At 33.6% G+C, this 15,220-nt stretch overlaps 1 protein-coding gene across 3 annotated transcripts in view; it reads right to left on the bottom strand.

Annotated features, from left to right (window-relative positions):
* The window catches only part of epha3 (eph receptor A3), a 202,178-nt gene that overhangs the window by 82,776 nt on the left and 104,182 nt on the right, over positions 1-15,220 (bottom strand). For all 3 annotated transcript variants that reach the window (XM_056464942.1, XM_056464943.1, XM_056464944.1), the window contains exon 5: positions 8,505-8,840. In XM_056464942.1, the coding sequence (XP_056320917.1) occupies positions 8,505-8,840 (336 nt within the window). The remainder of the gene's footprint in view (positions 1-8,504; positions 8,841-15,220) is intronic.

Genomic DNA, 15,220 nt, shown 5'->3' with positions numbered 1-15,220 from the left:
TCATTGTAAACCACATGCTCGCGCTTGTCAATTCAGGTCAGAATAACAACACATGCGAAAATGAGTGCAGTGTAGCAGCAGTGAGGAGATTGTAAATAAAAATGGATGCAAGGATGTCGCCAGAGTGGCTTTTTGGTTTCTTTTCTTGTGCATCCCAGCCACTAGCTCCCCATATAAAGGTTTTTAGCATAGGGGGTAATATAGTCATTCAAAAGTTGTAATGTTGCAATATGTAATTGAACAATGATGGTAAGTTCCTTTATTTGAAAGCTCAGTTTGATTATCATAATATGTTTTGTTTATAGAGTTTGAGTTTTACTGTATCATTATTTTTCACACCTTTCAGATGTTGATCTACCTTTACCATTGCACACACTTTGTAACATTTATTTATTTGTCAAGTTTTAGAGTCTCTTTAGCACTTATGTTTGTTTTATTATAAAGAGATGTGATATTGTGTTTATTTATTTAATTTTATTTGACTTTTAAAAAAATTTGCCTTGGTAAATTAAAATAAAGTGGTTAAATAAAATAAAAAAACTCCTAATATAACAATCCTAAATTGATTGTTAAAAATATATTCAATAATTATTGATATCGAATGATATGAAACATGATATTGTTATTTTTTTTTTGCAATATCAATCATAATCAATTCAATCACAATGTACTGTAGTGCACTATTTGAGAAGTGGTGTTTGAAACTGACATCATTCAATCCCAAAATGCACCTTAATAACAAGTTTTGGAAAACAATTATGTAAAATGTTTGACTGGATATTGTGTGGATTCTTCACAAAGATGAAAATCTGAAAATTAGCAACATGGGTGCATTTTTATCAGGGCTTTAGAAAAGAGGTGTTTTAATATCTGCATTAGTCTAAAAGTGAAACTAATGTTTATTATAATTCATTCAATGTTTAACTGATTACAGTTCAAATTACTTTTCAGTATCACTCGTGTACTGTGTATGATCTGAGTTGTTAGCTTAGCTGCATGCTATTGTCAAACTACTGAAAACAACCGTGACTTGAATCTGTTCCGTGTTTTCTGTGTCGAGGGCTAATTGCCTGGCAGTACATCTTTCAACAGGATGTTGGTTTGTGTATATTTCTTGGCTTTCTCCTTGTGAACAAATCACCTCCATCCTAAAGCCACAGGAAATCATCAGTTCCCACAAACCTTTCAGAAGAAAGACAGAAAAAAGAACCATTTGAATATATTTTGTGGTACACTGCAAGAAGATCCAGAAAGGAGGATCTTGCAGGTCTCTTGTATTCTGCTTGAAACCAGCACCTCAACTGAACTTAAAATGCTGCATTTACAGGTGTGGCATCTGATTATTCTGCAGCATTTGCAAGTATGCAGCAGTGCTGACATAAGCAATTGTGTGCAATTGTAGTGAAGTGATGTCAAGATCGTGACATTCTGCAGATCATGGTCTCAAAATGTATTCCACATGGCACTGTGGATGTGGGACGGAGCATGGCATTAATGTGGGTGCCCATGCCTGAGTCAGTTCCTCCTTTTCTTTCTCTCTGCCCTTTTCCCCCCAAAACTGCACATGCCGGACAGAAAAAAGCAACCGCAACAACGTATTTCAAGAATGCATGAATGAGTCATGGAAAACTTTCTGTAATGCTATGATCCAGCTAAGCACTTCCATGCAGATCAGGGTCCAAAATTAACACTTGCCAAGTGCCAAACACAAGTAAAAATTGGCTTTGGCACTTGATGGTAACATTATGTGGAACTCCAACATTTCACGGTTTTAAATTGAACTGTAGGAATGATAATCTGAACCCCTTACTGTTGTGATGTGAATGATTAAAAGCCCTCTGCTTAAGAAAATGTTCATGACTTGCATGTCTTTTAACACTTCATTCATTCATTCATTCATTCATTCATTCATTCATTCATTCGTTTTCATTTTCAGCTTAGCCCCTTTATTAATTAGGGGTCGCCATGCTGCAACCCGTCACTGGGAAACATCCATACACATTCATTCACACATATACACTATGGACAAATCACCCATACCACAGGTCTTTGGACTTGTGGGGGAAACCGGAGCACACGGAGGAAACCCATGCCAACACAGGGGAGAACATGCAAACTTCACACAGAAACGCCAACTGACCCAGCCGAGGCTCGAACTAGCGACCTTCTTGCTGTGAGGTGACAGCGCTACCTATTGCACCACCGCGTCACCCCTTTTAACACTTTATATTAAAAAATAAATAAATAAATAAATAAATAAATAAATAAATAAATAAATAAATACTTTTGACTTGCCAGGTTGAATGTTTTGCTAGAAAACAAACAAACAAACAAACAAATAAATAAATAAATAAATAAATAAATAAATAAATAAATAAATAAATAAATAAATAAACAAATAAATAAAGGTGTCACGGTGGCGCAGTGGCTTGCACAAACGCCTCACAGCAAGTAGGTCGCTGGTTTGAGCCCCATCTGGGTCAGTTGGCATTTCTGTGTGGAGTTTGCATGTTCTCCCCATGTTTGCGTGGGTTTCCTCCAGGTGCGCTGGTTTCCCCCACAGTCCAAAGACATGCGGTATAGGTGAATTGGGTAAACTAATTTGTCTATAGTGAATGTGTGTGAATGAGAGTGTATGAGTGATTCCCAAAGATAGGTTGCAGCTGGAAGCCACCAAAACATATGCTGAATATGTTGGTGGTTCATTCTGCTATGGCGACCCCTGATTAATGGAGAGACTAAGCTGAAAAAAAAAATGAATGAATGAATGAATGATTATTAAATAAATAAATAAATATACAAATAAATATATAAATAAATAAATACATAAATAAAAATACAAATAAATAAACAAACAAACAATCAAATAAATAAATAAATAAATAAATAAATAAATAAATAAATAAATAAATAAATAAATAAATAAATAAATAAATAAAACATGCAATACTTTTTGACTTCCAGGCTGCATGTGTTTGCTAGAAAATAAATAAATAAGTAAATAAATATTTATCTATTTCTTTATATTCTTAAAATGCTATTTATTCCTATGATGCAAAGACATTACTTCTGTCTTCAGTAACACATGGTAGCGACATGTAATTTGTGATTTGAAACATTTCTTTATGTCACTGTTAAAAACTTTTTTGTGTGTGTGTCTATATGTAATATTTGCGAGAGAAAAAAAAATAATCTCAGGTTTTTCTTTGGTGTATTTTTGCTATGGACAATAATTTCTTAAATAATAATTCCTTAATAATGTATAAGTCACAGTGTACAATGAGGTTATATTTACTAAAAATGACTAAGAAGAAAGAATAATTTTACAGCATATAATAATCATAGATCAGCATTTACTAATGCATTTTTTTAACTCCAAACTTGTGCTTATTAACATAGTTAATGTGCCTTAACAATGCACTGTGAGTTAACAAAAACTAACAATGAACAACTTTATTTTCATTAACTAACCTTAACAAACAATCTGTAATATTGTAAATGTAATTATACATTATTTGTTTATATTAGAACATATTTATATAGTTATATTTATATATGAGCAATTTTATTTTATTTTATTTTATTTTATTTTATTTTATTTTATTTTATTTTATTTTATTTTATTTTATTTTATTTTATTTTATTTTATTTTATTTTATTTTATTTTATTTTATTTTTTATGGTTGTTTAAAAAACCTGAATAACTTTTTCAGGCTTTGATGAAAATCTAGGCTCTGGCCTGGCAAGATTGTGAGGTCGACTGAAGCAGCCTGTTAAAATGGCAGAACTGTCAGGTCTCAATGCAAACATTTTATAGCTCTGATGAGGTTGAGAGCCAAGCAGAGAGCACTGTCTTTACACAGAGGGCAGCTTGCGTGTTCTGTCTCCCTTGGGCTGTGAAGCACATGCTGGCTCTGTTTAGATGAATTGGGCTGCGCTGACAACCCTCTGAGCCCCTCGTAAATGTGCTCTCTACAGGCCAGACTCACTGGATTGGCCGTTCACACATCCATCTCCGTGTTCTGCCTGTGTTTTATAGGACAGTAAAGGAAGCTGGATTATTTGTCTAAGAGCAAAAGTGGAGAAGAACAGAGAAAGGGGTCACGATCTTCCTGGTTTGGTTTCTGAAACAGGGCTGAACTGAAAAACTGAATTGAAAAGACAGAAAGCGAGTGTGTAGAGCTTTCTCTGTCCTCTGAAATGAATGCCATTACAGTGCAATAAACTACAGTGCTTAAGTAAAACTATTCTTGTTTTTACTGTGTGCTTTGAAAGCAACTGTAAGTGAGAACTGTGAGTGGGAGTGTGTGTGTCTAAAGGGATTAATAAATTGTTAGAGGGTCATAGACACCATCAGATAATAACTAAAAACAAATGTGCAAAAATAAAAACATGAAAAGGCTTTCATTTAAGGTTTTTAAATCTCAATATGTTTTTAGAGACATCCGTGAAGGGTTTGAGGAGAGTAGTATTAAATCTCTCTATATTGGCCATTAATCTATGGGGCCACAGACCTGTCACCTTAAGGTATTCTTATCTGACAACAACACTTTATATAGAGCAGAGCTGTGGCCTAGCAAAAGAAAAAAAAAAAAAAAGAAAAGAAAAAACCTAAACAAAATCTTGTGGTTATGGCCAGGGTCAATCCATTTTTATGGCCCCATCTGTATGTTTTAATATACACAATAAAGTTGAGCAAATGTTGACATTTTGAACAGGTGTTACACACTAAATGAGAAAATGAAGAGTATTTAGTAATATTTATCATAGATGAAAGTATGATTATTATTATTTTGATCATTATTTTTGCAATATAAAACTTTCATTTGAAGTTTAAAGATGAATAAATGTAGATTACATTATTATTTTATTATTATTAAAATTATAAAATTATTATTATTATTATTATTATTATTATTATTATTATTATTATTATTATTATTATTATTAGTAGTAGTAGTAGTAGTAGTAGTAGTAGTAGTAGTAGTATTAGTATTATTATTATTATATCAAGCCGCGGCTGGATCAGTTGGCATTTCTGTGTGGAGTTTGCATGTTCTCCCCATATTTGCATGGGTTTTCTCCGGGTGCTCCAGTTTCCCCCACAAATATAAAGACATGCGCTATAGGTGAATGGGGTAAGATAAAATTGTCTGTAATGTATGTGTGAATGATTGTGTTTGGATGCTTCCCAGTAATGGGTTGCAGCTGGAAGGACATCCGCTGCTTAAACATATACTGATATAGATTAATAAAGGGACAAAGCCGAAAAGAAAATGAATGAGTGAATGTTCAGTGTAGACTTCCTAATTTATTTATTTTTTAAATTACTTAAGAGTATTTGGTTATTTGTTCGTTTATTCAATAAATAAATATTACAATATAATTCAGACTGTATATAAAGTACAATATCATATTTATGATATTTATGCACATAATTCCAAACTTGCAACATGAATTGAATGTCCCACAAAATACTGAAAACATTTGTGGAAACCTGAATGTTCAGCTTAGACTTAATGGTCAGCACATATAGGCCTGTAGCTCTGTCAACTTTGAAAGAAGATGGCTTTCTACACAGATAAATCAGCATCTGCTCTGCGACAGAAGATAAAAAGATCTGCTGAGTGAAATCGCAGTCCTCTCACAATGACAGTAAGGATTTTATGAGGTCTAAGGCAAAGTCAACTGCTCCCTGTGGTAAAAGGGTGCAAAACTATCAATCCCTAGCCTTTGAACCTTTTGTAGTCCAAGTAGTCTTCAGCCTACTATTTCATGACACCAGACCCCAAATCCTGTAAGCTGTGGACTAAAGCCTCCTCTAAATCATCCAGCAAGACCTGTACCTATCACTCTACAGACAGAGCTGAACTGACAACCCCACAGGGCTGGAGAGCAGAAAAACTAGTCTTCACAAAGGAAGTCTGCGTGGAATGAGAGGCAGATGGCCTGTCGTTCAGCATCCCTCTGCTTTAGTAACCTGAGGAGTCGTGATCTTCAGTCAGCCATATTAGAGGCCAGCACCTGCAGAATGATATGTTCACAGACAGCTGTGATAGTGCGGGATGAGCAAAACAGAGGCTTTCAACGCTTTCAAGTGGAATTTTGAGCTTTGCTGCACATCACTAAGAGGAAATGTATTTGTCTTTGTGAATATGTCTCAACTGCTCATAGGGTACCATTAAAACAATTCGCACAAATCAATGAAAATCTTTGAAGGCATTTTTGCTTTTATGACATGGCTTTGAATTAACTGTTATATGACAATAGAATGAGAATAAAGTTTTAATGTCCATTAGGCGACATGGGAGAATGAAAGCATTGCCACATTAATTCTGCTATCCCTTTAGGATAACAGTTAATGAACATGTTACATGAAACATGGAACATGTTAATGAATATCTGAAGAAGATCATGGGCATAATGAAATGGGGCTGGACACGAAACGAAACGAAACGAAACAAAACAAAACGAAACAAAACGAACAAAACAAAACAAAACAAAACAAAACAAAACAAAACAAAACAAAACAAAACAAAACAAAACAAAACAAAACAAAACAAAACAAAACAAAACAAAACAAAACAAAACAAAATAAAACAAAACTGACACTGTGACTGTCACAAATATATATATATTTCACTGGTTGTATGTATTGCAGCTCATAAGTTTTGGTCACTTTATTTTAAGCTGCAACTCTCGTTATTAAAAAATATAATTAACTGGAGTTGGAAACGAAACTAAACGAAAAAAAAAAAAAAAAATAGAGTAGAGTAAGTAGAGTAGAGTAAGTATACTTTATAAGCTCTAATAAACAGCCACTATCTTAATAATAAGTAATAATAAGTAGATTCCAGTAAAAGATTAATGTTCTTTCACATTTAAGCAACATACCACCTAGACTAAACTCTATCCTAACCCTATATCCAACTTTGTTAACAAAAGCAAAGTTAACATAAAAACAAATACTAAAGTATGTAGTACTAAATACTACAGCAACTATAACATTAAAGAAACTTTGCCTTTTGTTTTTTTTTTTATTCTTTTTGTAAATTATGAATTGTGTTTCGCTGTACTTTAACACAAGTGTGGACCAGTAATGATCCACAAAACCACTCTAAAAAGTAAAGTTTCATTACTGTCATTATAGTTGATGAACATTTTTACAAATTAACATTTCAACTGCAATCGCAAGTGATTCGCAAGATTTATTCATTCATTCATTTTCTTTTCGGCTTATTCACTTTATTAATCTGGAGTAGCCACAGCAGAATGAATCCAGCTGCAACCCATCACTTGGGAACATCCTTACATACTCATACACTACGGACAATTTAGCTGACCCAATTCACCTATATCACATGTCTTTGGACTTGTGGAGGAAACCGGAGCACCTGGAGGAAACCCACGCCAACACAGGGAGAACATGCAAACTCCACACAGGAATGCCAACTGACCCAGCCGGGGATCAAATCAGAGAACTTCTTGCTGTGAGGCGATCGTGCTGCCGATTCTTAAGCTATTTTGTGTAATTATTCTTAAATTATTCTTAATAAACCATAAATATATATTTTGTCTTTCTCCTCTCCTCTCAGTAGCATACCTACAGTATCTGTATGGCCCATTATACAGCTGATTATGCGAACCTTTGTTCTCTCAGGTGTAAATCACTGTATTAGTAATGATAGTCCAAGCCTCCTCTCATAGACCTTTTTCAGTGTCTTAGAAAATTTTAATGAATAAATTGTTTTCTGTAAGCAAGTTAACATGATAATTTTCACATAATTTTGAAGTAAAAACTCTACGCTACATTATCCAGTTCTCAAAAGTGTTGTGAACATATATCATGTGTGTGTTTCATTTCAGTAACTTCAACATTTCTTTTCAAACTTTGCTTGTCACTAACCACCCATAAACCTTTCTGTCTCTAAAACACTTCTCTTCTCCAAACACTTCTCCAGGCCACCAAAATACCTTCAGGGGTTAAATGTCACCCCACATTTTGAGTTCACTCTTTACAAATATATATATGCATATTATAAATAGTCTGTCAAGATAACTTAAAGTTTAGACAAAAAAAAAATTACTGAAAAATGTCATACATGTGGGATGTTCTGTCCAAACAGCTTTCAAATGATGATTTTCATCATAGGTGCCCTTCAATTAAATTGTGTAGCTTACCGTAAAATTTAGAAAATGCTTTAATGGTTTTTACTGTATTTATAAATATTCAGTTATGACAACCACAGCTATTTTTTAACCATAAAATGTACAGATTTTTTCATTTTTTTTTAGTGTAACCAAACTTGTAGTACAACACAGTACAGTAAATCACATAGACCTCCTTTTATTGGACATTGAAGCATGCCAAATACAGTTCATTTGATGAAAAATAAGATTCATGTGATTTTTAAAGATTCACATTTAGTCTGTGTAGTACTTCAGAAAGACATGAGTCATAAAACATAATCATAACAATATATTGAGGGAAGAGAGAGACTCACCTGCTTGATTTGTAGTGATGGTGACCGCAGCGTACTGGCGGATTGTGGGGGCCTGAAAGGACACTCCATTTTGGGCCTCAATCTCAAATGTGTAGTTGGTGTGTGCCAGGAGGTCTGCCACAGTTACGGTTGTGTTAGTGAGGCCAAAAGCACGGGGCAGGAAGCGTACAGCCCCTCGACAGGGTTCACACTGTCTGGGACCCGGCCAACATCGCTTGCAGACCACATTAAATATTACATCCTTTCTGCCTCCGATGTCTGCTGGCCAGGTCCAGTCTAGAATCACTGAGGTCTCGTTAATGGCAGAAATCACATTGCGAGGGGCAGAGGGAGGACCTGTGGGAAGAGAATATAGTATATATTTAATTATCTTGTTTATAACATGCAAAGACAAAGTGCAACACAATGAAAATCTATTGATCTGAATTGAACTGTACTGTTAGCACTGTTCCACAAAACCACTTTTAAAAATAAACTTTTATTAATGTCATCAATGATTAATCATCTTTAAACTTCAAATGAAACATTTATATTGCTAAATAAATAAATAAATAATAATATTGTGATCTATGGTAAGTAAAATTTAAACATCAATGAAAGCTTTATATTGCAAAAAATTATTAAAGATAAATAATAATAATAATAATGATAATAATAATATTATTTAAAAAATATATAATAATAATAATATTAATTTTTATTATAATTATAATAATAATAATGCCATCTATGGTAAATAATATTGCAACTTCAATGAAAGCTTTAGATTTAAAAAAAACTATTAAATATAAATAAATAAATAATAGTAGTAGTAATAATAATAATAATAATAATAATAATAATAATAATAATAATAATAATAATAAAATTATTTTTAAAATAAAATAAAATAAAATAAAATAAAATAAAATAAAATAAAGTAAAATAAAATAAAATAAAATAAAATAAAATAAAATAAAATAAAATAAAATAAAATAAACATTATTTACAGTTTCTTTAGCAACAAATGCTTCTCTTGAAAATTGATCACAAATCCAAACACTTCTCATCAAATCCATTCCAGGCCAAACTATTGACATTTATTGATTCATCCTTTAACATTTATCCATTGTCCAAAGCATTTTTGTCTTTTTTTAATTTTCCTAAAGGATGACATCTGTGGCACAGTTTATACTTAACTGAAACACAACTGAGAACTCCATTAAATCTCATGAGCTATGAAAGAGCAATAAAATGTCCCTCTGGGGAAGTACGTTTACTTTAAAAAGTGTGGGTTTAATCGTTAAAGTCATCAGTTATGGATGGATACGGAATTTAGGCAGGCATGTCCTTCCTCTTGTTAAAATGTTGGCAAAACCTATAGAATTACTCTGGAGTTCAAAAGTGCCCTTACTGGATTGTTATATTAACTTTAAAAGATTGTCCCAATATAAAAAATGGGGTATGAAGTGCGGCCAGCGGGCCCTATACTGATTGAAATAACAGGCCTGCACAGCAAGCTGTTATTTGAATAACTGACACATTTCTTTGTATATATATTTAAAAAAATTCAGATTAAAGCAAGCAGATGAACACTAGATCAAAGGCAGATTGTAAATTATTTTGGAATAATTAGAAATTTTTATATCTGAAATCTGGGTACGATTACACCATTTAGATCTGGCTTAAAGATGGTGGCAAGTGAAGAAATCAAGAGTGCAATGTCGGGTTGGTTTGATATGACATGAATTCACACACTGAAACCCCAAAGCTCGGAGAAGGTTTCCTGCCTCTTGAACCCGAGAATCACTTTGACAGACGTTTTGGTCTGAGAAAGAAAGAGGGGGAGAGATAGGATTTTGATACTACATTAAGAAATAGAACATTACACAAAGGACTCTCCCCCACAAAATTCGCTCCGGAACATTCCAGAACACTCCCTCTTGCTTTCCCTTGATTCTGACATGACGATAAATCAGACATTTAGCTTCAAGGTCAAATACAGGATTCACCACACTGGCCTTTTTAAAAGCACTTTAAATAAGAAGGGGAATAATCCTTCAGGAATAATTCACTCCAAAAAATTTAATTTTATAATTATATTTGCCAGCTCTTGCGGAGAGAAAGATTTTAAGTCAGTGTCATAAATATTAGTCTTGTCTTCACATGGTATGACATAAGAAGTTTTATACACTCGTGGTTATGAACCATTTTGATTTGAAAGCCCCCTACTGTCCAAGACAATATTTGGTTCTGAAATTAAGTCGTCCGCTATTTCTTTCAGTATTTGGCTGTTTTAAGGCAAACAGTGGAGGTTCCAGCTTAAATGGCACCTTGGGTGAACCGTCCCATATACCCACATCAACTACCCTATAAATAGTTGCAAGGTTACGTCTAGTTATAAAAAAAGGACCTTGTAAAAACTTTTGTTGTTTTAACCCAATTTTGGGTAAAATATGGCCAAAACCTGAATTGGCATTATTAAAAATAGTTTTATTTAATATAAATATAATTATTCTAAATAAATAACAATAAACAATCCTAAATATAACTAGAAAACAATGTAAAGACAAAACTGGAGTGATATGCTAAGATCACTTAAGAAATACTTTGCACGAATATTAATTATGACAATTCTATAAAATACAAAAAAAAAAAATGTTTATAGAATTATGTTCATCTTAGACCCGACTCAAGGTCGAGAATTAATATTATTAAGACTTATCATCCCTCCTTTCTGCTTGATAGCCATGCTTAGTTAAAATAAGGTCATTATCACATTATATACACTTCAGTTTTGTCAACTAGCAAAACTTGCTGCGTGTCGACACCTGATGTCATAAAAGTAAAATAAAACGTTCTTTTCGTTTTTTTTCGCTTTTTCGGTTGCACATAGAAAATAACAAACTTGCGCATGCAAAAGATGGCAAATGTGAATGGCATCTAACATCTTTATGCTGGCATCACCCCTCTAAATTAATACATTTGTATAAAGTAAATCCTATCTGAAAGCTTACTGGGGCAGATGATTTTTACTTGGGCATGTTTTTTTTAGCACCGTCTCCCCATGCTACCCACAACAAGATGCCGCGATGGGGTGCATTTCTGAAAACCATCGTTAGCCAACTAAGGTCGCAAGTTCCGTCGTTACAAACAAAGCTCGTTGATTTGGCGTTTTCCAAATCTATAGTTCCAACAAAAATTCCCAAACTGCGTCGCAAACGTTTACGCTTGCAACTACACCTCTAAACTTGTAATTATTAAAAACAAAAGCATTAAAGTCATCACTCTTAGGTGTAATTTGCTTTCAAAGTATTTTTACAGTTTAGTTGTAGCAATTTTTATGTTTGCAATTGCGCTCCCTTCGCAGTGCACTCTGAAAACATTGATGTAATTTTGAACATAGCCGTGGCTCATGACAAAAGCTATAGGTGACCTGCTATTTAAAAGGGAATTTACGTTACATCTCCAAAGCTTGTGAAATCAAAAACCATAGCATACGTTAATGCTTTTAATTTAAAGTAGGTTATTTATTAAAAATCTGTAGTGTATATGACATGGGCCTGCTGGTTAGAACATTTCTGCAGTGGATTGAATGTGTCAAATTGTAAAAGTAGACTTTTCAAAAAATAAAAAATAAATAAACAATACCCTAGTAATAATAATAATAATAATAATAATAATAATAATAATAATAATTAAATAAATATTAAATTTAATTTCTTAATAAATAGCCTCATTATTTATTTATATGATTTATATATGCTATTAGAATACGTGTTAGCTTTTGTAAGTGATTTAATGTTTTAGAATAGAATGTGGAATGTTCTCAATTATATTTGTAAAGGAAACATTGGCCATTGAATTTTGTTTGGAAATAAAAATCAGGTTGTCATCAGAACCCAATGTCAAGCTGATGTCAGTGTTTAATGTCCAACCTAAAATCAACCTAAAATCAACCAAATATCAGAGTCTAATCATGTTACACCTTGACGTTGTGTGGACGTTACCATTACGACATCTAACAGGTGTTGGATTTTGGTAACTTTCCAACACAACCCAAAATTAGCTAAATATCACCGTAATTTGACTTCATTATTGGATGTCAACATAACGTTGTTCTTAGACGCTGGCTAGACCTGTAATTTTGGTCCCCCGTCTAAATCTAACCTAATATTAACATCTTATGATGTTGTGTCCCTGCTGGGAATAAGAGCCAACAGAAATAAAGCTAAAATAAATTTAATTAACCCTTGTGCACTGTTCAAATTTACGACCCTTTTGTTATGTTAGGGATGAAAACATCCACAATTCCTTTTTTACGTCATTTTGTGGGTTTTTTTCACCAAATCAGTGACATCATTTATGATTTTGGCAATTAAAGAGTTCAAATCGTGTAATCTTCTAAGCAATTTAGTAGTTTTGATCAGAACTGAGGTAGATTAACAGATTTATCCAAAACAATTAAAAAAAAATAATAATAAATCTGATGCATTTTTACAGCAGTTTATGTCAGTGGATGTTTTCATACATAACATAACAAAAGGGTAGTACATTTGCACAGAGTGTATTGTTCAGTTTTTTTTTAATTCAAAGCATTTTCTCAAAATATGTGTGAGAATAACATTTGTCACCAAACATCATTCTATTTGCTGAAACACAGTAAAAGTTATGGCCAAATTAAGACTCAAAGAAAACATCCCCAATATTTTATAAGGGTTAAAAATAATATTCATTTACAGCATTATGTTATTATTATTATTATTATTATTCATTCATTCATTCATTTTCTTTTCGGCTTAGTCCCTTTATTAATCCGGGGTCGCCACAGCGGAATGAATCGCCAACTTATCCAGCACGATTTTACGCAGCGGATGCCCTTCCAGCCACAACCCATCTCTGGGAACATCCACACACTCATACATACACACATACACTACGGACAATTTAGCCTACCCAATTCACCTGTACTGCATGTCTTTGGACTGTGGGGGAATCCTGAGCACCCGGAGGAAACCCACGCGAATGCAGGGAGAACATTCAAACTCCACACAGAAACACCAACTGACCCAGCCGAGGCTCGAACCCGTGACCTTCTTGCGGTGAGGCGACAGCACTAACTACTGTGCCACTGCGTCGCCCTATTATTATTATTATTATTATTATTATTATTATTATTATTATTATTATTATTATTATTATTATTATTGTATTTGTTGTTAATTTTAATAGTAGCAATATTGTAATCATTCTCATCAACGCTGTTGTTTTTTTACACAAATATCATTAAAATGTAAATAAAAATTTTAACTAGGATTAATATAATACAAATATGAAAAATAATATGAAATACAATAGAATAGAAGTAAAACAAATATAAATTAATAAACAAAACAAAGAACTACGCCAATAAACGGCTCAGTAAATGACAACGGCTAATCTTAAAGAAGAATAGAGAACTTTCTCTTTCAACATGCTATTTTTCCTTTATATAAAAATGATACCCTGGTTTTATGTGTCAGTACAGATAAAAAATGCATTAATGTGCCTCAGTCAGCAGTGGTAGCGGCATAAACCAAAGTCTCTTTTTATAGGACAGAGGAAAAAGTAGTTATATGTCACTTGGTAACATCTTTGCCAGAGCAAGGCGTCCTTTGATCCTGACATTTAATAGAAATCGCAGCAAGCAGGTAATGTTAACAGACTGATTCTCCTGTTAGCAGAAGGATGTGAGGTGTGCCAGGGTAAGCCATCCGTTACATGGACAGTTCAGTCTGACAGGCAACCCATGAAAGTGTGACTGCAGCATTTGTTATTAATGCGAAGCCGAACAATCACCAGCACAACATGAAATCCTCTCTGTGACATATGGGAGATATTTGCATCCGCGATTGATAAGTGGTATGATTATATTACATGTCCGGCATTGCCATTTTCCTCACGTCAAGGATTTACGCCGCAGAATATCACCTTTATGAGGTCATAAAAACGAGACAGGCAGAAATAAACAAGTCCATTTATACGTACTAAAAAACGGCATAAATATGTATGCCTTTGAAACGCTCAGCTGTGATTAAATGCCGACCTTCGCTGACACGATGTAGAATGCAACATAAACTGTAAATTTTACAGAGCAATAATTCATGGAAAAACCATGCGCATAAATGCAGACATGAATTATAGCAGTACATTCAAAACAGTGGGGAAAAAAAACACCTCAGAAGAACTCAGAATGACCTTCCACAATTAATGCAGATAATATCGTGCATCGTCTTCTTTTAATTGCAGTTCCGCTCTCAGAGCTGCACTTAAAGCGTATCTGTTCCACCGCCTGCATCTGAGCAGATTCTATCAAGATAAATGTATAAACTCGAGGGCTATGACAGGATGAAGTGGAGAAATTAAAGTCTGTTCAAGCATTTTTCTCCCATTTCACTGTACCCATCAAAGTCTTAAACTAACATTGGGAATGAGTGCTTAAGTGAAAATGAAGACACACTATTGATTCTGACAGCCAAAATAAAATGCGACTTGTGAGCGTGGCATGATCCGACGTGCTGACGACTTCGGATGTCACGTAAGATACACCCTATTAAACTTGGCCACAGAACTCAATAAGGCTCTTGGTGGTTTTATGTGATATGAATCAGCACTGATAGCAACGCGGTGATTTATGGATAATGTGTTTTGGAATGCTTGGCAGTCGCTGCATGCATCTGTCTACCATCTGCATGCTT

This window comes from Danio aesculapii, chromosome 9, assembly GCF_903798145.1.
Source record: "Danio aesculapii chromosome 9, fDanAes4.1, whole genome shotgun sequence".
In the NCBI taxonomy this organism is placed as follows: domain Eukaryota; kingdom Metazoa; phylum Chordata; class Actinopteri; order Cypriniformes; family Danionidae; genus Danio; species Danio aesculapii.
This window is presented reverse-complemented; position numbering and strand designations above follow the sequence as displayed.